The 26,464-nt window shown below is 38.9% G+C and overlaps 1 protein-coding gene across 1 annotated transcript in view; it reads right to left on the bottom strand.

Moving 5' to 3' along the window:
• Nucleotides 1-10,425, bottom strand: part of LOC133139940 (transmembrane protein 132C-like) — a 74,579-nt gene extending 64,154 nt beyond the window's left edge. Inside the window, exon 1 of the mRNA XM_061259431.1 lies at nt 10,364-10,425. Within this exon, the coding sequence (XP_061115415.1) occupies nt 10,364-10,412 (49 nt within the window). The 5' untranslated portion in view covers nt 10,413-10,425. The remainder of the gene's footprint in view (nt 1-10,363) is intronic.
• Between the last annotated feature and the right edge of the window lie 16,039 nt (nt 10,426-26,464).

Here is a 26,464-nt window from a genome sequence, read left to right as displayed (position 1 = left end):
CAATGCATTAGACAAATCTAATATTGCCACTAACCGACAATTACTTTGTTAGAAAATGTTATATTTGTATGAAATTTATGGTTGCCAGTAACTCTTTAGTAACAATGGCCTTGATAAATCTTTTACTGAGAGCTTCAGCGCAGTTTAAGACATTAATTTCCACAGCACCAAGAAAGGTAAATCCAGCTAAACTCTTAGTCCAATTTAACATTGACACTGTACAGTACATTGAAGACACTTCCAGGAGCAAAGATGGACTACTGTTTCATTTTGTCACATTTATGTTTAAGAATGTGTCAAGTTTGTAATGATGATCTGAGGGATACAAATTGAAAAAAGAAACCTTTTAAAGGGTGGCTCACAGTATCAGTAGTATTTTTTCACTTTATTCAGATGGGTTACAGACAGAGATGGGCAGAACTCAAGCAGGCCACACAGAGATGTTTGTATATGGGTTGACTGCGCCACTGTCTCTCCAGAAGAAAGTTTTTTATTTTACTGACACAAATATTATGCATATTACACCAAGATTATTTTTTGTAGCACCACTGTTAATACCCTTGTGTCACCCTTCCCATAATTACAATCCAGTCATGCTGGGTATACATTACCCTCATTTAAAATGATTTTGCAATGATTTCTCACATCTACAACAACTTTTCTATCCTCAGTCAGCCTGGAGGGGCACCAGGGGACAACCCATAGATCTACGGTGCCTTTTTTATCCACATTAAGTGTACTGTCACTTTCAGTGCGCTTCGGGCAAACACTTTGAGCTAACAAACAAAACATATCAGAGTCCCAAAACAGAAAATGTTCACTGAGGATAAGACACTGAACTCCTCCATTTCAGATAAACCCTCTTCCGTGAAGTTCAGGGCTCTCTTTTATGACATCACTTCTCAGCATTCCTCTCCGCTCATGGAGGCTAAGGAAACAGCTGCCTGTTGGTTTCAGTTTTTGCAAGTTTACTCTGTCTGTCTCACAATCTTTTAGCAAACATTTGTATCCAGGGATAGATAGGTTCTACACATTTATTTTGCTGGATATTTATTAATCCAGGCACCTTTCTCAAGGGTGAAGGTGTCCCAGCATGAATTTATAATATAAATACAAGACTTTTGGTTCACTTTTAGAATTCACTAGTCTATATTACATATAAACCAGCATATTCTGAAAAGACATTTAGTGTGGTTTTAGTTAAAAAAAAATAGCTTTCCAGTCTACATGAAGCATGTGCATCAGTGAATAAAGTGTTCCATTAATCTGATTAAAGCTCAAAATAGCTTTGTCTAATCAGCCAGTTACCCAGGGAAATGGTTCAAGGGAACACTTCACTGTCATGAAAAACCAACAGCTTAAAAGAATAACCGACTTGCTTTGAAAAGGGCTACCTGTAAATAATTGCCAGAATCTGAATATGCCGCATCGATAATCAGTGCACTTGTGAGCTGGAGTTTCAAATCCTTCTTCAGTATATAACCACTGAAATTGTGGGCGACATGGCTCAGGCAGTAAGAGCAGTCGTCTGGCAGTTGGAGGGTTGCCGGTTCGATCCCCCGCCCGGGCTGTGTCGAAGTGTCCCTGAGCAATACACCTAACCCCCAAATGCTCCTGACGAGCTGGTTGGCGCCTTGCATGGTAGCCAATCGCCGTTGGTGTGTGAGTGTGTGTATGAATGGGTGAATGAGAAGCATCAATTGTACAGCGCTTTGGATAAAGGCGCTATATAAATGCCACAAATTTACCATTTGTGATTCTGTACATGCATTACCTTGGAGAACAAAAGACAGCCAAGATGGATGAAGAGAACAAAGCTTTAAGCATACCACATCACACCACGCATGCGCGCACACCCACACGCACACACACAAACAAATGAATATCCCATTTAGAACTCACAGTTGCTTACATGTGTGCAGAGAAAAGCTCACGCAGAGTCATGGACACAGGAAATGACAGGACGGGAGGGCCAGCTGATCGACAGGTACATGTTTACTGCTGACAAGTACAAACTGTAAACACCCGGTGAGTAGCTAGTAGGCGCTTACACAGCAGTAACACCAGGAGCTTTTAAGCCACTGCTGCCGGCACCCAGTCACAGCTGCTAGTTGACATACTCCAGAAGACCCATAGGCCAAAGAGCTCAGCCTGCACACAGGGCAATAGCAGCTCCCAGACAAGCCACACAGGTGGCCCTTCTGACACTTACTCTCTGAACAAACCTTTGCTCTTTCAGGCCCTGCTGACCACTGCGGCAGAAGCTACTCACAGTTGAATACCTCTGCCTTTGCCCTGGCTTCAATCTGGAGAATATTAAAGGGATACATTCAACTACCTGCCCTGAGCAACAATAGCACTGCAGAGCAAATATACACTCGATGAGCACTTTATTAGGTAGACCTGTACACCAGCTTGTTAATGCAAATATTTCATCAGCCAATCATGTGGCAGGAACTAAATGCGTAAAAATGCTGATCTCCTGGGATCAACAGTCTAGATTTTGCTAGTCTAGAGTCTAGAATGGTGCGGAAAACAAAAAACATCCAGTGAGCAGCAGTTCCGGAGGCAAAAACGCGTTGTTAATGAGAGAGGTCAGAGAAGGGCCAGACTGGTCAAAGCTGACAGAAAGGTGACAGTAACGCAAATAACCACACATTACAATAGTGGCAGAAAAGCATCTCTGAACACACAACATGTCAGACCTCTAAGTGGATAGGCTGCAGCAGCAGAAGACCAATAAGTAAAAAAAATAAGTCTAATATGTAGCTAATGAAGTGCTCGGTGAGCGTACACTTTGAAGGTACAGGAGCATTGTAAGGCATACACAGATCTATCAGGTTGAAGACATCAATCCCCTTATGGTGAGAAAATAATACAAGGATAAAAAACAGGACATTGATTTAGCCATATTACCAAGTATTATTCTCAATTACTTCAGGTTCTAGCATACTGTACATTCATGTTTCTTTCATGAATCCTCTAAGTTTTATATGTTTAATGCATTCAGATCAAGCCCACTATAATCTGAGGTTAAAAGGACTAAATAATGGGTGTCTCGGTGGTGCAGCCTGTAGAGCACTGACCGCATGCTCATTGTGAGCCGCGACGTCGGCGGTTCGAATCCGACCGTCCGACATTTGTCGCATGTCTTCCCTTCTCTCTCGCTCCCATTCTTCCTGTCTCTCTATACTATAGACTGTCCAATAAAGCTGAAAAAGGCCTAAAAAATATCTTTAGAAAAAAAAAAAGGACTAAATAAGTAAACATCAGGTTTTTGGTTTCAATAACAAAAAATGCACAATCTTTGCTACCTGTGGTTTTAAAAGAACTTAAACTAGATAAGATTTCAGTCAATTTAACTACCGCTCCACCTCCCACATTGCAAAATAATTGGATAGACTTCCAATAATTTGTTTAATTGAATTGAGAGCTAAAGAAGGCTATATTGAAGTTGTAACTAGGATTAGTAAAAATAAGTAAAAGTAATCTTTTTTGCATTTATTGTAGGTAGAAAAAGTTTTGTACTTTGGTTTTCTTATTCATTAAATGCACATAAATTAACTGAATTCTTCTCTCATTAGTTGTTGTTTTTTGTTTTAAACACAGGTGGCCTCATACTTATCACAGACTTTTTCCCAATCCGTTCCAAATAAATACATGTATTTCAGTGCATATTTACACACTCAACAAGGAATCAACAAGGAAAATCCACCAATTTCTCACCATCTAAACCATCCAGCTGTTGTTCCAGGACTGGTGGGCTCCCATCTGGACTATTTCAATTCCCTTCTGTCAGGGCTCAGGGCTCCTTGCCATTATTATCCAAAGTCTAAATCTTCCAGTACTCTGCTGCCTGGTTAGTCATCCTCTTCCCCACCTGTTCTCCAGCCATCCATCCGCTCAAAGACTTCATTAGACTTTACATGGGTCAACCACAACCACAATTTGTCTGGATACTATATGCATGAACCCAGGCCATACATTTCTTAGGACATTATATTGTTCTGTTTGCTTTGCATCTCTGTTTTTGGCGTGTCCTCTACTATTACCTGGAGTCTGCAGCAGAGGAAGACAATCTGCCCTGACCCACCATGGGTAGAACAGGTTTAAGTCAGGGTTCCTCGGGCTATGCAAGGAGATAGGGGCACAGAGCTGTGAGCAAAAGGGTAAGCAACACCATTGCTGTAATCATCATCCACTGCAAATAAACAGGACTCCTATTAATATTCTGCCTACTTTTAAATCTCTCATCTTCTCAGAGGCACAATGGAGCTGCGCTACAGAGATTACACACAGAGAAACCCCAATTACCTCCAGCAAATGTATGGAGCCTGGATTGAAACTCACAGCAAAACAAAGGGGATTTCACAGCTGTCTCTTAATCCATTCGCTTTGGTCAGGTCCCCTTCCTCTGGGAAGCTTTTAAAACCCATTTTATCTTCTGTTTTGTTTTTTTTATCGCAGTATCTGGGCCTGCTAAACACAGCTAGTCCCAGCACTTATCTGGACTGTCAGAAACAGGATGGGGTCGGTCACTCTGGGAAGTGGGAAGCATGGAGTTCAACTGGCCTAAAGGCAGCTGACACCGTAAGGGTCACCTATAAAGGTTTGGAAGGTGATCAATGCAAACCCATACGCCTGACACGCGGCGTGATGGGAATACCCATGGGAACATACATTCCTCAAAAGGTGACGTGACAATCAGGGGAGAAAAACAGCTGGAGGGTGCTACTGCATGTTCTGACTGAGATGCAGATTGCAGAGTGGGTATGGCTGACCCGAACTGCCTCTTCCATTGTTTTTTTCCTCCAGGAAAACTTGTATTGATTCAATCTCATGCCAGCGCAATTACTCCCTGTGATTAATGCCGGAGAGCGTTGCAGGATATTCTTAACGTCTGCTATTAATTAGTACATCGTAATGTGATATGTCTTCACCTTTCATGACAATTATGAAAATTCATTAAATAAAAATTTAAAGTACATTTAAAAAATCTGTTTCTTTTTATAGATATAATCTCTGCCATTATGTTAACCACTATGACCCCCTCGGGGGACACCTTTATTTGAAGTAACATTCATTGCATTTCAAATGTTTTACATTTCAGTGGAATGAGTTCCCCGGAGGCCCAGCACTATTCATATGTTAATGAGCCAAGGAGCTGAATGCAAGGAGGCCAGCATAACAGGTAAGTGTGCGGCAATGGGCTAAAGCAGAGCTTATATATTGTCACAACCCCAGTCCTTCGCCCAATGGTTAACTATGGAGAGGTTGCTATGCACTCACTGTGCACTTTATTAGGAACTTATTAATGCGATTTCCTAATCAGCCAATCATGTTGCAGCATTGCAGATACGGGTCAGGAGCTTCAATTAATGTGCCCATCAACCATCAGAATGTGGAAAAAATGTGAGTGAGTGAGTTTTACTGTGGAATGATTGTTGGTGCCTGATTTGCTGAGCTCCTGGAATTTTCATGCAAAATAGTCGGGAGAGTTTGCAGAAAATGGTGCGAAAAACAAAAAACATCCAGTCAGAGGGGAAGGGCCAGACTGGTCAAAGTTGGCAGGAAGGTGACAGTGATGCAAATAACCACACATTACAACAGTGGCATGCAAAAAAGCATCAAACCTCTACATAGGCTACAGGAGCAGAAGACTTAATAAGTCTAAAAAATAAGTCTAATAAATACCCAAGTGCTCACTGAGAGTAGATACTTAAGCTACAAAACACAATAAAGGTGTTGATATTTCAGTGCTACAGCTATTTCATATATCCATTACATGGCATTTGGCAGACGATCCAGAGCGACATGCAGTTGATTAGACTAAGCAGGAGACAATCCTCCCCTGGAGCAATGCAGGGTTAAGGGCCTTGCTCAAGGGCCCAACAGCTGTGATCTTATTGTGGCTACACCGGGGATCTAACCACCGACCTTGCAGGTCGCAGCCAGGTACCTTAACCACTATGCAACAAGCTGCCTTCTCCCTTTGAAAGAAGAATATGTGACCAATCAGCATGAGAGCAAGCAAGCCATAGTCACTATTCTAGAACTACCTCCAAAATACCCCAACCCCTCCTGCAAGCTTATAGCTCAGCAGCTCAGCCTGTGTACTTATATTATGTAAATGGAATTATGAAAATCTGACCCTGATAGACTTGAAATTGAAATTCAACATTTAAATCCTTACCTGAACAGGGGAATAATTGTAAAATTGTATAGTGCAACAAATGCACACCCAAATGCAGAACTGCTAGAAGCAAACAACAAGCAGACCCACCCCATCCCCCCTGCTTTTTTCAGCCCTGGTTGGGCTCCATTCTGCTGCAGTTTGCAATTTCCTTCTAAAATAAAGGAAAATCACAGGTTTCCAACAGATACAATGCCAACAGAGGTATGAGAAACACTGACCTACAGACACCAAGCTGGGCGAATGAGATGTCAAGGATAACCTTCTTATCTAGGAGGTTATCGGTTTATCGCTATATAATAAGCCTGAGTGTCAGAAAAGAAATTTAGAGCTATGTCAGAGCAGACCATATACAATATGGTAGATTACTGATGCGGTTGTTGTCCTTGCATGTTAACCATTTTGAAATGTAATAAAAATTACATGGGAATGGAAAGCAACGCACAACAGAGACTAACATAGATTACATGCTAGATTGTTAGATGTTCTCCCTTATTTACAACAACAATGACAACCATTCCCAAAAGAGCTCTGCCATAATACTACCACAGAATAGATTTATGCCTAATTGAGGATGAAAAATGTTCCTGTTCACACTATGCAATCTATGAAACATCAGACTCCTACTAAAAATATAAACAGACCATCTTTGGATTTCTCCAACGGCTATGTTTCTGTCGTGTCCCCTGTCGTACAAGGAGACTGTAGCCGAGAGCAATGACCTTGAAATTACATGGCTGTTTGAGCAACATGTTTAATAGGTACATATGGTCCTGTGGACTATTCATCACCTATTTTACTCCCTCTTAAATTAGATACATAGTGTAAATGTGCTATAAAAAAAGGTGAGATTCCTTCCCTGCCTACTAATCTGATACCTTTGTTCTGAATGTAAATTGATCATTAATATTTAAATTACTCTTAAATTCATGGAGAATTCATGGACATGGAGATTTCTACACTGCACAAGGGAGGTGGGATGGAAAGATAAATATAGATAAGAAAATTACTTTTCATACAGACAGTACTGACTGAACATTAAGATGCCATATAAACCAGAGATATTATATTCATTCTCCTTCCAAACCTCAGTTATATTAAGCTTTTGTTCAATTTTGGCATAAGGTATTCTTAAAGGGGTACAGAATTTGCTTGCCTGTTTGTTGTGGTAATGGTGGATACTATTGAGGGGCTACCAATATTATGTTTTATGTCTCTGAAATTGTGCGCATGAAGATCGGTCGGCATAGACCAGTCTCCAGCAGTGTTCCTGGAGCAGTGCGTTCATCTCAATCCTCATGGAGCTCGCACATCCACTGAGAGACCTCTAAAAATACTATTTAATGCAAATGCATCTTCAATTTTCCACTTCATTAAGTCTAAAGAAATATCTATGTTTTTACTGTACAGATAAATAGATGTAAGCAAAATGTGCTTTGCTCCTCTAGAAGGGAATTGGATACATTTCCAAGAAAAGTGTGCCCGGAGTGCCTCAATCTCATTTGCCGCTACAAGATTAATAATGTGACCAATCACAATTTTGCAGAAGAAGCCCCCTGCTAACAGTTTTTGCATGCCTGTCACTGTGTCAAGTTTGCCGTGAGGTGGGGTCAGTCACACAACCTTCTGAAGTTCAATCATAAAATGAGTAAAGACAGTAATGCGCATCACCATGTGGCCATATAAGCAAACAGGAACATGATTTGTGGGTGTGGAGTTCCCCTTCCACATGGTCAGAAATCCATTGGATCATGGCAGGCACTGACTGGTAATGGCTGTGTCATAATAACAGTCTTACTCCTGCTTATAGAGCCCATGCTGAAATAATGGAGAATCACCTGCAGAGGCAGTAGGAATGAGGAACCTTAAAGGAATGCACCAACTTTTTTGGGAAATATACCTTTTTTCCAACTTACCCAGACTTAGACGAGATGTTCGATTTCATTTTCATTTTTGTGCATTCACTGGCTCGGTTTCTATGTTAGCACAACGTGTTAGTTTAAGACTTGAAGCCTATAGGTCAGTAGCATGCCATTGTATTCCTTCAAAGTGAAGAAATACACCTTACAGCAGCTCCGAAGCTGTCTTATTTAACCAGGTATCATGCATATTCGAAATACAACATGAACATTTTAAAACAGGAGACGTTGTCTTCAGAGAAGTAAGACGGTAGGAACTATAACCGTCTTACGGTTAGCAATCGAGGCCAGATCTAGCTCTACCAGAAGGAGACGTGTTCAGCGGTTATAGTTCCAACATCTCTCGTTTTTTACAACATTGTATCCTGCTGTGAAGCCCTACAGCAGGATCCAATCAATCACAAAATACTTATGCAAGGAAATGAAAGCATAAAGAGTTTTAATTTTTCTTTGCAAAAACTGAAAAATAAGCCATCCATCCCTTTTAAATAGGCAAACTGGCCAAGCCTGTAGTCTAATTGCATTCTAGGTATGCGCTTCAGGAAAGATTTTTTTTCCCTATTCCCCTTTCGTTTTACAGTTCAGCATTAATAATAAAAGAGAAAGAAAATTGTGACTACTATCCACTGCCGTTTTTAAGATACATAACACTTTATGGCAACTGTGAATCTACTTGACACAAAATATGGCTTATATATTCAGTGGGAATCTTCTGGGGAACAGTAAATCAGCATTAATCCTGTGTTGAAAAAGGATTTGAAATCTACTGTCGGCTTTTGGTAATGAACTGGTCATACCTGAAGACAACAGAAAACCATGACTTCCCTAAGGCTCTGAGCCACACAATGCAATTTTGCAATTCAGGAAAAATTGATTTGACTTTTATTCTAATTTGCCATTTCTGATGGTAAGCAGAGGAAAGCTGTATATAGCACAGACACACCCCCTAGAGCTAACAAAACTCTGCAATGCTGTAAAGCTCTCACAAATGGGCAAATATTCAATGATTGGTGAGACGACCTTTCAGGCACTCAAAATAAAATGCCTGATAAATTCCTGATCAAGTGGTGTGCCTAACAACAGCAATGGCATTGCCAAACAATGACAAATGACCATGGTCGGGGTGGTGTTCTAAGGCTGCACACTCCAGATGTTTAAAATGCCTTTAAACAGCAGTGACAGCCCCGGTATCACACAAGGCCAAATTACCCTTGTTCTGCTGAGAAGCAGGGCAGAGGTTTCGTGCTCCCTTGCTTTCTTCTGTGTCTGAGCAACAGGATGAACCCTTCACATCTGCGGAGACACGACTGGGGCCAGAAGCTGCAGTAAGCACAGGGAACTGAGGCTGCATTATGCCACTGGGAGGGGGCAAGGGGGGTGCATGAGATTCACTCAGAAATTCGGTGTCCCTGGGCAGCTGAGCATTAGGATTCAGAGCTGATGCGGTGGCTGCCCATTCCGACTGGAGCCATTTATCTTCCGGCCTTTCATAGCGGACCGAGGGATACCAGTCCCCCCATTCCCGGACAGTACCACTAGAAGAAGCTCTTGGGAGGAAGTGAGACAAAGTCACAACAGAGGGCCTGTCTTATCTTCCCAAATGCATCTGCTGCATGATACTAATGATCCTTGAAGTAGTCTCCTTCATACATACGACACTTCATTCCCTGGGAGATGCAACAGTCTATGTCACTGGTGAAAACCAATGCACTCTTCGTTCCAATTGAAACTTCAGGAAATATATGCATAGAATAATTCAACCATTTAAAAAATCCTACCCTTTATTTTCTGTCCAGGCATGCTTCAAAATTAAATTGATGCTTTCAGTCCAGAAATACTGTTTGAGATCTAATCTAATCATAAAATACACAATACAGCTTACTGTGGGTAAAACCATGATTGACACCTAATTATTGTGTGAGCATTTTCAAGGCGCCCAACTGCGCTGTCACTTCCCACTGTGACCAGAGGAATGATGCTCAACGAACTGGAGACTACTGGAAACACTGAATGTAATTACCGAGCAATATTCCTTATCATAAACATTTACGCGGCCATCAGAAGAATTCCGACAATTAGGTGTAGGCTATTGATGAAATTTATTAGCCGACTGGAAGTAGATCGACAAGGCATAGCTACGTGACGTGATAAAGTTCGCTATCATTATGACCGCGATAATACATCGTATGTTAATTATTATCGTCGTTCTTCATAACTTTGTTGTGTAAAATGCATTCACCATTATACTCACCTCTCCAAAGCACAGCAACGATAAACTGCAGCGTGCAGAGACGCAACATGTTTCTTTCCGCTCTGTCAAAAACTTCCATTTGGTTAAAAAAAAAAAAAAAAAAAAACAGAAATAGGAAGAAACCGTCGACAAAGGCTAGACGCCTTCAATACACTACCCGAGACGGTCTTTCTTAATGAAGAAAAATGATCATAAGAACGTAAGCTTAAGTTCCCATCGTTTTTTCCAAAAACACATAATCATTATCGTCCAGGTATCCAAATCTTGGATTAAACTTTATTTATAAAAGAAAATGCCTTTTGGAAACCTGTCAGTGCATTTCATATCGTATACCAACATACGAAGTGTCCGTTCTCAGCAACTTGTCTCCAACAGCAGGGATTGTTTTTTCTCCTCGTAGTGCACCCTTTCATTAAAAATGCCCTTGCACAGTGCAGAGGTTCCAGAAAGCGACTCCGCAAGCTTGCTCAATCTCCTTTGGTCACTGTCAGTAGCATGTTACAGAAAAATCTAACTTAATTAAAATGAAGTACTAACACATACTCTATTGTCCACCTTAACACCAGGTGATTGTGCTTAGCGAGGTTCGTTCTTCCGAAAAACGTCTTTATTTTCCCTATAGTGATTTCCGCTTTTACTCCTCATGTGGCTAGGACGGATTTGTGGTGCGTAGATTCGATTTAGTCACCGTTTTCTCTGCATCATCGCCCGTCCCCCTGAACCAGACAGAATCCTTATGTTCTCAGCTTTCTGTTTCTCGTAGAAGACAGAACTTGGCCGCGGGTAGGCTACTGAGAAATGCACCCAGTTTTTCCCGACCAACGCACTATATCCACTTCGATCGCAGTGAGTTGTGTTACACATGAGTGCATTTTAATTTTGCTAATTATTGGTAATATCAGTCGTAGTATTTTAAAGTAAAGCAATGAGAATGTCATTTACAGTTAGGCTACTGTATCTCGCGATTAAAAATTTTAGGACAATAAAAATAAAGAGTTGTTAAGAGTTTTTCCTGCATGCTGTCGAGTTGCTTTTAAGTCGCATTGTTCTAAGAAAAATGTGAGGAGACCTTTTATATTTGGTTGCCCGTGCAAGTGAAAAATATTCCGAATTCCAGATGAGTTATAGTCTTGTATTCCAACCATTTGTTGCAGTTAGTTTATATTCGTGGTAAACTTCTGTACACCAGCGAATAGTACCCAATGACAAAATCACTCAGAGAAGCTTCTTAAAAAGTATTTTTCCCGTCGCATGTCCACCTACAGCATAGCGAAGAGACGAGTTATTTTCAACCAAAGCGCTGTCCTACGCTCTCCGTTCGGTGTCGTCAATGAATCCTGCTAGGACTTCCTATAAAAATATAAGGGATCAGAACACTGCATACTGGCAACATGGATTGGCAAATTCAGAGCTGGGGGGCTTTTATGGGTGGATCTTGCCCAACACACAGCTCGCGTACAATACCGTTTTGCCATTGGAAAAGCTCTGGTTTCCTAAAAATACGAAACACGAACTAAAACTACATAAGTCTTATTACATAAATAAGTCATATAGTAAATTATATAGGCTACGTTAGTGTAGTGAACCATAAACCTTTACTAATTGGCCCCAAAATCCAGCAGTATTATTACTAGATCGCGCATTAACACAGACAGAAACTATATTACATCCAACAACAGAAAGCCTCGTATTAAAACAAACTATTTATAACCAAATCCTCAAAGTTGGACCATTAAAGATTTACACAATGAACAACGTAAAGCAATTAGGACTGCAGAAATATTTAATTACACACGACTGACTACATAGTTGGCATCCATAACAAGCTAATTTATACAGTCAGTGCTGAAAAAGTATATTTCCATAATGTTGCCGACATTAATATCGCGCTGCCACATTAATCTATGATTTGGAGGACGTCTTAAAACATGTTTGTTCATAAACGCAAAAAAATAATTGAGAATCACTGTCCTTAAAAGGATCGTGCAGCAAAATTGCATTATTTCCACTATGAAAATTATTATTTAAATATTGATGAAATATAGATGATTGTGTAGCCAACTGTAGAATGCTATTATATACATTCTCCAAAATCTAACAGTTAATAACACAGTAATTATAGAAATGATCTGTAAAATGTTATATATTGTCTAAAAACCAGGACGGCGTGCTGTCACAGAGCGGCTTTGGCCACAGAGCGACTCCACTACACAAATATAAGGAATGATGGGGAGAAATGTAGAGAAGTATCAAGTGAATCATGTAATTTACTAAAACACAAATGAGATGCAATTTCTTCTTCACAGTCAAGTGGATGAGATTGGATGTGGACTGTTTTATTCAATGCTTTAGCAGAGCTTAAGTGCCATTCGGAAATACCCTTTCGCTTTATTTCCATCCTATGCGAAGATGCATTTTCATGTTCAAATGCCATTCTAAAAATATCTCTAAAGTGAAACAAAGCTATAGAAACAATTCATGCAAGCTGACGAAAGATTGTCCGTGGAACAATTAGAAAGTCCCCCTTTAACCAGACGAATTCTCCAGTTCCATTGCGTGTAGTTTATATTCCACAGAAAAGCAACAGTGACCCCTCGTGGAGAGTACACTACAGACGGACAGTAGTTTACTCGTATCTTTGCCTATTGGAAAGAAGAGGCAGTGACAATAAGAACGACAAATTGATTAAACATTTTCACAAGTTTTCTGTACTATGATCTTGATTACACTTTAAGTACAGTAGTTGCATGTGTTCAGCTATACAAAAACAACTATTTTTGCCATGTCTTAGGTTGCTGACACGAAAATAAAACTAATTTCTTTCTAGATATAGTTCATTGATGCCTTCCCTTAAAATGCTTTCATCATTGCCACAGCGGTGGAAGAACAATAATGACAAAAACCTTAGAATTGCTTTGAAATATGATTTTGCCCATTGGAGTGCTAATCTTAAAATAACATTACAGAGGAATGTCTATATCCTGTCATGGAAGAATGGATGGCAATTTCAAATTATGGTCATTTTCTGAAATGTCTGAAAAAGCTGAACACAAGCAAAAATATTGCAAAACTCAAAGTAACAGCATGCAAACCAGTATAATTTCCCCAGACATACCCTAAACTACTCTTGATTTTAAAAAATTAAAACAAAATCTCCTGTCAAGCAGACGTTGCACGTCTCATAAAAACTAAAAACCACAGTACTGTTGACCAACACAATGCATAATATAGACCTTCAATATCAAGAACAGAACAGAAAAATTGTTAATACCATGCAGATCCCATGTTTCTTAGAAAAAGGAAATAGACATAGAAAACACAACATCTTTTGAACAAAGAAATGCACTTGTTTAAGTGGTAGTGTGTTTCATAGAATCCGGTGACCATTTGCAGCACTGTTCCAATGTGGCTTAATGTTGAATCTACCAGTCCTATTGGCTAGCCTGCCAACTCATTCCTGTGCTCTGTGACCCTCCATAGGATTGTCCGGATGGCCTTGGTCACTGCTAATCCCAGACAGGAAAGCATTGGTTGCCATCTTGTGTAAAATATCATGTTTGCTTCCAATGAAAAGAGCACTACTTTTATCCCAATTTTCTTCATTTCCGTTTTTGGGAAACATTGCTGAAATGTCCTCCCACAATCTGTGAGCTGCCCCTGTCACTTGTTTCTGAAGTGCACCTCCTGAACAGCACAGCTATTGCACTAGAGATCTGAATGGCTCATGCATGTGGCACAAGTGGCTATTGGATTATGGTGGGGCAGTACCCTGCTTACAGAAGCTCTGGGCCAATCATGGACGATCTTACAGGACTCGTTGAGCAAGTTCACATTTGGCCCTGGAAATGAGATTCTGGACCATGGGGTATAGGATGTGTCACTCTTATTAACTGTTTCTTTCACCCATAAACTGGTTATTTTCACTATAAATGCAGTCAGGGCCATCAGAGCTGTTCTGGGTCACAGGCCAAACAGAACAAATATATTGTGCTTCAGTGGTCTTGGGGATGTATTTATTCATCTAGCATTATATTGTCCAATGTTTACATTGTAAAGCACTATATCATGAAAGCTTTGCCAAGATTTGCCATCGCAAAAAAATAGAAGGATACAAACAGGTAATAGGATCTATGGTGTTCTCATCAGAGCTGGCTGTCAGTAGGAAGAAAATTTTAAATTAATTGGACACAAAAACAAGACAGGATGAATAGCTCTGAATAACTTTGGGCAGGGGGTCCAAAATAATTTATTTTCACACATTTTCAAAGCAATCCTTGTAAACAACTGTGCCATGTATCAGACAAGCTGCCTGTCAATGCATTTCCAAGGGCTTTTATGAAGAGTTGTCTGAGACCCATATGGCAATGCACAGTTGGTCATTGCATCACTCTGGTCAGAAGGTTTTTAGTCGTCAGCGTTTCCCCCACCCCAATGGAATAAGTGTGTCAGATTAACTGTCTGCATTCTGTGAGTTGTGCTTGACACGTTGTCCTCCAACACAGTGACTTCACAGCTCTGCCTATGGACTGCACTGAACGTTGCAAAGAACATGTCTGCTTAGAGATATAAAAATTGTATATCTAGTGAAAATAACAGCAATAGGTTTGGAATGGGATGCAACAAGATTTATATTACGCAGCATCCAAAATACTCAGTGTGCAGCCAGCGCAATCACATGCCACTGAATATGACTCATTCCACGTAGCTATTGTTTCTTTGTGTTCCCTGGTTCCTATTTTCATTTACATCCATATCATTTTCCTTGTTTCTTCTCCATCTCTTTTGTTTAATTTCAGGTAATTTCAGGTAATTCAGTATTTATGTTTCAGAAAGGAAAATAGTGTGTGATAGGAGGATGTCTAAAGCAAAGTGGTCTTTGGATTTAAAAGTCACTATGAGCCCTTTCATAGTGGGAGTGCTTTTTTGCTTCTGAGAAGGTAACCAGTTATCAGGACATATATTACTGTTGATATGGCTCCTACATGTAAACATCTAATTGATGTACTTCAAACAAATATGTAATTATATCCACTTAGGATAGTACAATTTACCTAATTATCATCCAATTTGAATTATGCATGTGAGCTACATTGTTTTGTGAATGAGTACAAGATGTTTTACCATAAAATATTAGTCGCAACAGATAATCACGTGATTGTTGGATAATAAGAACCATTCTTCAATTTGATCCAAATTTCTCATATAACTTCCACTTTCTTTAGTAAAATATACTGTTCATACAACGATATTTCTTCATTCTGAAACAAAAGTAATTTTCCATTGTTATGTAATGTTTTCCATTGTTATGTAATGCCATTTTCAATTAAGAGAAATGTTACTGTACATATTGTATGACTGGAATTGACTAAATTAAGAACCTGTAGCAAGAATCATAGTTTAGGGTGCACACACTGTTTGATTAGTTTTTTCCCCTATTATTAGCTGGATAAGTGGAGCTGGATTAGCTGTCCATAAAACATGTTGACATTGCTATGGCAGCGTGTTTGTTTAAAACATCTCAAGGAAAGATTAAGATAAAATGCACTGTCTTGAGATCCATGGAGTGAAAAACAGCCCTGGATTCTGATTAAATTTTCTGGCTTGGGTGTAGGTTGATTCATAAAGATAAGACTACATGCATATATGAAAAGAGCAAAGCACACATTTTTTTTTCTCAAATTTAATTTCCAAAGCATTGATTTCATGAATACCAAATACTGCTTTGCTTTCAATTCTGTGGGATGCTTTAATTTGCTCTGCGTAAAGAAATGCTTTTTGCCAAGCTGAAGACTATGCCGAAACAACGTAGCCTGAAACAAATTTGAATTGAATAAATTGTGACATAATAAATGAATCCTTGGTAAGCTGTATTTTCTCTGTAATTCCAGAATTGCCATGTTTTGTTGCAGAAAATAAATGCAGTGTCCTGATGTATTACAGTATCAGTATGTAAAGGTTGTAGCAGTGACATCATACTTTTGGCCCCCTAAAATGGGGAGCCATGTCACGTTTCATGTTTGTCACGTCATGTTTCATGTTTAGTCATTCTCTTAGTTATGTTATTGTAATGTCACCTATTTTGTTAGTCTAGTCTCGCCACGTTTTTATGTTTTATTTCTTGTTACGTTTCATTGTCATGTCATGTTATGTTTCATGTTTAGTTCTTGTTACCATTTATTTCTTAGTCTTGCCATGACATGTCATGTTATATAGTTTATTGTCATAATTTCTCTAACTTGTTATGTCACGATTTATGTTGTGTAATGTTATGTTCTGTTCATTGATTAGCATACATGTTTTTGTGTCTTTCTGCAAACCTTGCATTCCTGCTTTCTCTCTCTCCCTTTCTGTCACTCACCCTAATTGTTTCAATTTCCCATGTCTTCTTACTAATCTACTAACTTTAGATCAGGATTGGGTAATACTAACATTCTACCCATGTGTTCATGTTACCTTACGTTTATTGTGCATGTCATTTACTAATTTATTTAAACGGTAGGGCAGGATAGGTTTATTACTAACAATTACTAATTACCTTGTTGACTTGTCAATCCCCCACACCTGATTTCCATTCTCTTGCTGCTCTCAAGCTAATTGTCTACACCTGTCTACACCTGCATATAAAACTCAGTTTCATGTCATGTCTTTGCGAAATTGTTGCTGAGCCTGCCTACCGTCTGCCTGTACGGCTGCCCCACTGACAGCTTTCCTGGCTACTGGACTTTTTGCATGTGTACCGATTACGAGACTGCCTTCTCCCTCGGTACTGCACTTTGGTTTTGGCTGGATTTTACGTGTACGAACATTGCTTGTTTTTTGACTACGCTCTCTGGACATTCCCCGAATAAAGCCATGATGGGACTTTATTACACCCCCTACGCACCCGTCTCAAGCCATATATAAATAGGGATGTCATTTCTACACGGATTCCTCAATGTATATGCAAATACCCTCATATGAAAGGTGACTTTAACATCATATTCATTGTCCAATGTGCTGGAGTAGACAGCCAAAATAACACAAATTCTACCACTTTCCAAATACTTACGGACTACACTTTATATAATAAGACATGATTTAACAAGAGATGCAGATGATGTGGTGAAGAAGACCCATACTCATGAGTCATGACCATTAAACAACAGGTCATGTCAACCTGGGCCTCCAAATAAGTATTTAAGTATTTAAACCGTATTGGGAAAATGTGTCAAGTACAGTTGCCATACAACCAGAGCACATAACTACTGGACTACACTGTGCATTTCCATTTTTTGTTCATTATCTTCACTCCAAGTAGCCGACTACTTTTACAAGCGCTAATCTGGTAACCAGGTTGGCAAAGGATATTAAGGAATACAGTGGCCCATAAGTGGTTTTATTTGTGTCAGCAGATTAATGACAGGAAGGTGAAGGCTCTGCTGCATGTAACCTTACTTCCCCAGTATTACTGAATAAGAGAAGAACACATTATAACAAGAATAGCCCATGTACGCTCGCCTTTTAGTTATAGAGAGTATCTCATGCTCATAATTTATATATACGCTAGAGAGTATCTAGCACTGCCCCACTCTTGGAGTTGACTATCCCTAGGGTCCGTTCACTACATGACCTGGCAAGCGATTACACACATTTAAAAAATTTAATTTATTTTTCATATTTGTGCCAAATTTCAGAGGGCACGTCTACTGCAATGGTGAATTCAGTCTTTAGTACCATCAGTGCTGTCCAACATGGTGAATATAAGTGCTTTGAACACATTGCATAACTTCTTGCATTCTTAAAAAAAATCAAGGGGTTTCCATTTTATATGCTTATGTGTGATGGAAAATGATTTTTTAGTTGCACTGTGAATATACCTCCCTTTAGATGGACTGACATTGAATATTGACAGGGGTATAATACGGAAAAAAAGGTGTTGATGAAAGACTCAGCATCAGTTAAATTATTTCCAAGAGAAAACTAATTTGGTCTTGAATGACTATGAAAAACACTAAGAAATAGAAGTGTAGGATTCAATCAAAGGGTACCATGGAAACCGATTCACACGCTTAGCTGGCTTTTCATCCTCCCAGAATGGATCTAGAAGGACCCTCTGATGTTTACACAAGGTGGTATAGAATACATCCTAATATGGCAAATATTGCCAGTTATGATATTTTCATAATGTGTTACCGGGAAAAATGCTTGGGTAGGCAATTATCCTATTTCTGTAAGAGGACTCTTGTCAAATGGCCATTAATATATAATAAAGAAGGAAATCTTGGCACACTTCTTCATTGGAGCTCAGTAGTGAATGTACTCATGACTTTTGCATTGAATTTTCAGTCCATCCCACATGTAGGCCAAGTTTCTCTTGATTCAGCTGTGTACTCACTCGCTGTTTAAAATCTCGACACAATTCCCCCTTCCTCCAACTTCCAGCTGTGAACTTGCCCCCTGTTCTGCATGCACAGTCCAATCCGTTCTCCAACCCTTCCATGGCCATGGCTTGATCGCTACTAATTAGCCACTCACAAAACAGAAAAACAGGCATGACCTGAGGGTAAACCAAAGTTCAACAACACATTTGAAAGGAAGAAATTAAGAAAAGAACCCCTTGCATTCAGAACAATTCATAATCCCTTTTCTTAAAAGTTACAAATGTATTACCACCCTCAGATTCAAATGTCACAGTTAAACTTTCTAAAATCTCAAAAAGAGTACATAATGAGTGTGGCTTTTTATATGCTCAGTAAACTTAAATAATTATTTCAGTGAGTGAAATGTCTGAAAGAAAATCATCATCATCCACAAATCCTGGAGGTTCTTGGCCTTACATACATCACCTGGTAAGATTTTGAGCTTCTTCACTTTGATCGTGCATGGGTCCATGCCATGTTTCCTTCAGACGGGTAACTTGCAAGGATCTCTAAGGGTGTAAACCACTACATTCATTCTTCATTTTGTTATCACTGGTTATGACAAGGTCTCTCAAAGTACTTTGCATAGCCATTGCTACTCCCACTCACCGATAATATTAATGCAAAGCATTTTATTTAAAAGTTAATTTCCACATGTTTTGACTTATCATCAAGCAGACCACTCCAAAGGGGTCAAATGCATTCCCAAAGGCAGCCAATTCAACAGAATGTGTTAACACACAGACCGTATTACAGAGAACAGACTCAAATGTCTCATTAAACATCTGGTTTAAACATTGTGTATCTAAAACCTGAGACCATATTCAACTAACAGTAACATGCAATAACCATGGTTACCAGGCACCAGGGTCTCACCACGTCACAGCCAGTAGAATGAGAAGCCTTTTGGCCTACCATGATACTAGTGCCCGTTCAGGTACTCAATGTGAGGATAATGAAACACAACTCGTAGCCCTCTTGTCTGTTAGTAACCAAGTTCAAGTTCCATGATTTCAAAAGCCTATGGAGAGGTACACATATTTTGTTTTGAACTATTTCACATCTATTTTTTACAAATCCTTTACACTTCAGATTTTCATGATCAAAATTATCCACCAATAACAGGGAATTACTACTCAAAAAGGACTGAGACTTTCAATTATCAGTCATATTAATGAACTGCTAATTACAACAGTTGAGCTTTCAAAGAATGTTGTTCCAAACTGACAGTAAGGTATTGAATGGATGCATCAATTTGGCATGGCAAGTACATCATTTTATTCGCCAAGGTTTTAATAGGAAGGGCATTAGATACTTGATGACTACAATGTAAGACTGTGAAGAGGCACATCACAGAGATAATGTTCCATCATTACCCATCTCATTTAGACAGTGTTTACATGATGTGACCTCGTGTAATGGAAAATGTGTTCATCCGTCATCCATCTAGGTTACTGTGTACCGATATTAAATTAAAAACCACTAAGACTTCTCATTTTTCAATCGCATAATATGGTTTTAAATAAGTGTACAGATTGTGGTTAATTATGTTCATAAGGTTTAATTCTGTAAGACGGCACAATTGTGTGAAAGCCAGCCATCTTGGCTTTGACTGAAAAGAGGAAGCTCTGGAAGAAGAGCCTCTTGAACATGCAAACGAAATACAATTAAAATGAGAAGGGTTGTTAACATACAGTCTTTCTTGGGGTCCTCTGTGGCTCCTTTTGTTTGCGGGGGCTTTGATGTCTCTATTTTAACCCCCAAAGAGAAAGGAGGAGAGGAACCGTCGGGCCAGAGAGAATTAAAAAGAACAACACCCATTTCATGTGGTGTTGAATAACTGAATTAATTAGGCCATTTTTATATGTTAGTGTAATTATGTGTTTGGATCTGCATTTCACCAAAAACCAGCTTGGTGAAAAATATCATCATGCTATTCATAGCTATACTTTTTACACTTTTCACACTATCATCCTTTAGCTTCTAAAAAGGTTCACATGGAATTAGCTGGTTCACGTGAAAATCACAATTTCACATGTGATTTTAATATTTTCACATGTGACTGATTTTTCATATGTAAACTACTTTCACATGTGAAAACAAAACATGTGAAAACCTGAAATAGCATAAGTTACCTATTCCTGCTCTCATCTTATCAGTGGGATTAATTTTGTAGTTCATATGTGTACTCTTCCATGTTGGGTGTTCACATTTGGTTTTTAGACACATGATTTTTGAACACATATTTCCAGTGATCACACATTCCATGGTGCTTCAGCTAAACATAGCATGCCATGTGAGGTATACATAGAAATAACAGTAACAGTTTTATTGTAATTTATTTTATTGTAATTTATTTATTATGAATTAATTTATCTCTCATCTCATGATGTGACATTCTCCTTCTTATCACACTAGAGAATATATCCAGCTAAAAAATAGACAATTTCAATTAAATTCAGTCAATTCAATATTTTCACCAAATACAGTAGTTCATGGTTAAGAGGTAACTCCTCCATCAATTATAATGGAGTATAAAGTATTGCCAATATTTATTAACAAATTTAAATAAATCAGTGTGCTTCTGCACAATTTTGAGATGTAAAGAAACCCATACCATGTCACCAGCAAAGAATATTCTAGAAGTAAAGACACATTAGAAATTGTCAGAAATACCAGCCAAGACCTTTGACCTTCTGACCACTAATGTATACATTAGTCACCTTCCTAGAAGTCAGATTTATGACATTACAATAAACTCATCACTTGCTGAGGTGAAAAAATATTTTGTACAAAGTTGTCATAGAAAGCCAAAATCAATTGAGAGCTTTCTCTTTTGACTATGAAACAAATGTGTTGTAGAATGTGCCTTTGGCCAATGCTTTTATTTCCTCCCGTCATCTAGAAACCCACTTATACTGTACCTACTGCTGGCATACAGCTTCTCATGTGGCATCATTCAGATAAAACAAACAATGAAGAGATACAAATAAAGTGAACATTGATAACAGCATGCAGTGTTTTGGCTGTGTGCTTGTGGACCAGCTGTCCAACCATAAAAATGTATTAATAACACCAAATTCAATATGCCATCAATTTAAGTCCAGTAATCATGTACTATATTGCAGTTTCTCCATCCTCAGGGACCACCGTGTGTAAACTCATTTTAGCTCCAGCTGGTGTCAATTAATCTGGGTCAAATGAAATGTTGTTTGACAACTGGATCTCATATGGATTTTCTGTCATTTGATTTTGTGTAATCAGATCTTGTGGAAATACATATGTATCATGCTGCTGAAAATGAAATGAAGGTATTTCTTAACTTATTATTTCAAAGAATAGCAATTGAAATTATATTTGGGGAAAAAGTTCAATACCTGAACTGTTACCATCTCAACCTATTAGCCAACGGAGGATGGGCATTTCCCTATAGCCGTTTTTGTTTTGCCACTATTGGAGGGTTTTTCTCACACTAGGGAGTCATTTACTTCATATGCTATTTGGGGGCTTAGGGCTGGTTTCCCATTTTTTCTTCCCTTCTGTTACTATGTAAAGTGTCTATGGCATAGGGAAATTCAACTTTTAAGCTGAATAAACTGAGACAACTACCCAGAATGTATTGGACCAATACATATCACAAAATATACACTCAGTGATCACCTTATTAGGTAGATCTGGATACCAGCTTGTTAATGCAAATATGTAATCAGCCAATCATGTGGCGGCAGCTGAATGCATTGAAGCATGCAGATGTGATCAAGAGGTTCAGCTGTTTTTCAGACCAAATGACGGAATGAGGAAGAAATTATTTTTACCCTGGAATGATTGTTTGTGCCAGGTAGGGCAGTTTGAGTATCTCAGAAACTGCTGATCTCCTGGGATTTTCATGCACAGCAGTCTCTAGGGTTTGCAGAGAATGGTGTGACAAACAAAAATCATCCAGTGAGCAGCAGTTCTGCAGACAGAAACACCTTGTTCATGAGAGAGGTCAGAGGAGAATGGCCTGACTGGTCGAAGCTGACAGGAAAGTGACAGTAATGTAAATAACCACACATTACAGTAGTGGTATGCAGAAGAGCATCTCTGAACACACAACATGTCAAACCTCTAAGTAGATATGCTACAGCAGCAGAAGCAGCAGTTTATAAAAAATACCTAATAAAGTGCTGAGTGTATATTCATGTTTTTAAATCTTTTGAGGCTTCTTCATCATATGCTAATGCAGGGGTCGGCAACCCTGGTCCTGGAGAGCCGCAGGGTGTGCTGGCTTTCGTCTCCACCTTAAAATAAGCAAGCGACTCAGACCCAAGAAACCAGGTGAGGTGAGTTAACCGTGTAATCAACGGCTTTCATTGATCAATTAATGCCAAGCAACAACGAAAGCCAGCACACCCTGCGGCTCTCCAGGACCAGGGTTGCTGTGCTAATGAATCATGATATAGCCATTTGATTTAAAAAATGCGGAGCCAGTTCATTGACCAGACATCGGTCCTTCAGCTAAATGTGCTTTAGATAATGGCTTTGGTAACCTCGTGTACACACACTTTCAAATCCAAATAACACCCAAAAATTCACAACACAGACAACAGAGAGAAAACCTGCATCACAGCTAACCTAATTCTGAGCTCATCAAACCCGTTTGCTGTATGAAGCAATGCATTTTCATTTTCTTTCTTGCACCTACCATGACAGTTAACTTGTTGAGTTTGGCATCTACTACTACAATGAAAGATGTGTATTCATGGTTATTTTCAGTGTTGGCCCCAATTACTTGCCAATTACAGCGCTTTGTTAAAACCCAACCTTTTTTCTGCACTTTTGTAAGTTGTTCTGGATAAAAGCATCGGCTAAATGATTAAATGTTAAAACAGATATGTGTCACAATTTGCTTCCCATTTCGAAATTGCAATGGCAGTCGACACAATTTGCTAAAGTAAAGCATGTATTGGAGGCACAAACAACCCTCTGATCGCATATTCATTGCGAGACCTTGCACTTGAACTTAAGTCACACGATTCCTTCCCTTCAAATGGTCATCCTAATTTAACTGTGTCCAAGGCAAATTGAGCACTAGTGTCCTGATTTATAATTTTGCCAATTCATAGAACATTCCTTGCATTAGCAAACAATGTATGAAAACACCATGTTAATAACTTTTTGCCAGCTCTTAGATTCAGATTTATGCAAACAGACTTTGCACTGCTGAATAATTTGGACATTCCCCCAAGCTCAGATTTGTGGAGGTTTATATGCTGCACCATTTTGTCATTTTGTCAAGCCAGCGGCTTCTTTGCTATTTAAGTTCGTTAGGACACCAATAGAAACTTTGGTGCATTATCAACTCAAAGTACTAAATTTGCAATTATATCTCATTTTCATCTCTTTGAGCCAAACTCTCAGTCAGTATTTAGCATTGGCCTAATGGTGTAGTGTCTGTCTAGGCATTAACTGATTGCAGAATGACAGGGGTGGACGTTTGCTTTGTATTCCAATGTTGTGTTCATTTTTTATCAGCACAAACACAAGTGAAGGCACAACAAACATATTCTGGCCTTTCACACGCTGTGATTAATTTAGATTATATTCATCTCAATCATGGCAAATATCATATAAGCAGTAATATCCATACTTCAGTAAGTGTGAAGTGTTGAAAAATAACAGCAAAGCCTAGATCTCATTGGGCATGTCAGAATGAGAAATATGAAAATTAAGGGGAATGGTGGCACATTACTGACACAGATAACTAATGGTAGGGACTACCCAGCATTTTCCTTTTCCTTTTGTTCATTAATTGTGAGTAGTGCACAATATAGTATACAGTATAAGTTTAATCATTGGGAAAGGCAATGGACAAAATAAGACTTGTTCTACAGAGGAAAATAGACCAATATCCAAATGTATACACTACATACTATATCACACAATTGTATAAACACATAGGTCTAACCACTATGGTTGACACATACGACAGACAAAATGGCTCTGCAATCTGGTATTCTATTAGAGGCACAACCTGTTGCTATGATTATGGTAAACAAACAGCTATGATCGAGCATCTGCTTCTGGGTTGCCCTAGCTTTTTTATGAGTATTGTAATTGCTCATTTATATTGCCTGTGTCAGCAGTTTCTTTTTTTTGCCTCGTGCAGGGCAGTCAAGAACAGAGGTAGCACATTTCTCCCATCAGTCATTGCAACCGCAACAGATGCCTTAATGACCCGCAATAATGTACTGAAGCAAGACCCCAAGAAGCAAGGCAATCAGAGACATTAACAAGATTGAAATGGCTCAGTTAGAATCCATAACAAAATCTTTGTCAGGATTAACATTTGATCTTCACATCCTGACCCTCTGTATCGCTCTTTATTATTATTTCTATCAAGGAGATTATGTCCTCTGGAATGTTCTGGAAGGCTTCTTAAGAATCTTTAGTCATGAATTATTTATGCGTGGTGCTCCCCAATACACTCTCTCGGCTGTGGAGGTCTGGGTGGCCATTGTGTGGCCTTCCGTTGCAGCTGTCTCCCCATTAGTGAAACTTCACAGTCAGGGTTGAGGAGAGCGCAAAGTTGAAAAGTTGAATTGGAGAGGAGTCTAAATAGAGTGTGTGTTAGGGGTGGAGGGGTGGATAAACTATTCAATGCAATGGGGATAGGAAACAGGATGGTTCACATGAAGGGACAATGTGGATGACACAAGGTCCCTAACTTAAAGGGCTACGACTCACACAGAGATAATCTGAAGTAAAGTGTCTAAAGTAGGAGGGAGCACTCTTTGATTCATGGAGGAAGCACCGCGGATGGTATTCAGAAGCTCACAAAAGACTTCCTTGAAATCTCTGATCAAAATTAATTGTGTTCTGTCATGGTGTTCTGGAGTTCAGAAAATTAACTGCAGAATTGTGTTAATGTCTCTGACGCAAAAAGACCCACTATCTATCTGTTGTTTTACTGATGAAAATACCAATCTGTTCCAAATCACATTTGTACTCCAAATTATTTGTGATTAGAATTTTTCAATCCTTCTGTCAAACGGTATCTGAAGGGTATTTTTTAAGAGCAGAAACATAATAGCACAGGCTTTTCCCCCTCAACCTTAAGTCAAGTTACAGACTTGAACTTATATAACATTTCAAAAGGTAACACCATGTAAGAAAATATGTCTCTTTCTTTCCCTTATGGTAAAGTCATAGAGAACATAATATAATATGTAGGGATCAGAATAGCTTTTCCATCTGGTAATTCCACATTCATCATTATATCTAGTAAACCTATACAACATCTGGTAAGAAAGTTTCCAAAACAAGTTAAACTCACATACGAAACACTTGAATCCTTTATTTCATCTTTGTGAAGTTGTGATGTCTGCACATGTGAGTGAGTGAATGCGTGTGCTTTGAGTATTCTACCCAAACATACATTTGTTTAAGCTGAGCTTCTACTTAACATACAAAAAGGTTAATGGATACTCAATGTATTCACAGATATTGTCAAATATTCAGAGCTAATTATCTTGCCTTCTATTTCAAGAAGTAGCTAAATGTATGGTTGAGGTGTGTGTGTCTGCACACCTGAGTGAGTGAATGTGTGTGCTTTGTGTATTTTGCAATTGATGAACTGCCAAAACATACATTTGTTTAAGCTGAGCTTCTACTTAACATACAAAAAGTTTAATGGATACTCAATGTATTCACAGAATTATTT

The sequence above is a fragment of the Conger conger genome, chromosome 11, assembly GCF_963514075.1.
Source record: "Conger conger chromosome 11, fConCon1.1, whole genome shotgun sequence".
NCBI lineage: Eukaryota > Metazoa > Chordata > Actinopteri > Anguilliformes > Congridae > Conger > Conger conger.
The sequence above is the reverse complement of the archived record's forward strand: the minus strand, read 5'-3'. Positions and strand labels throughout refer to the sequence as shown.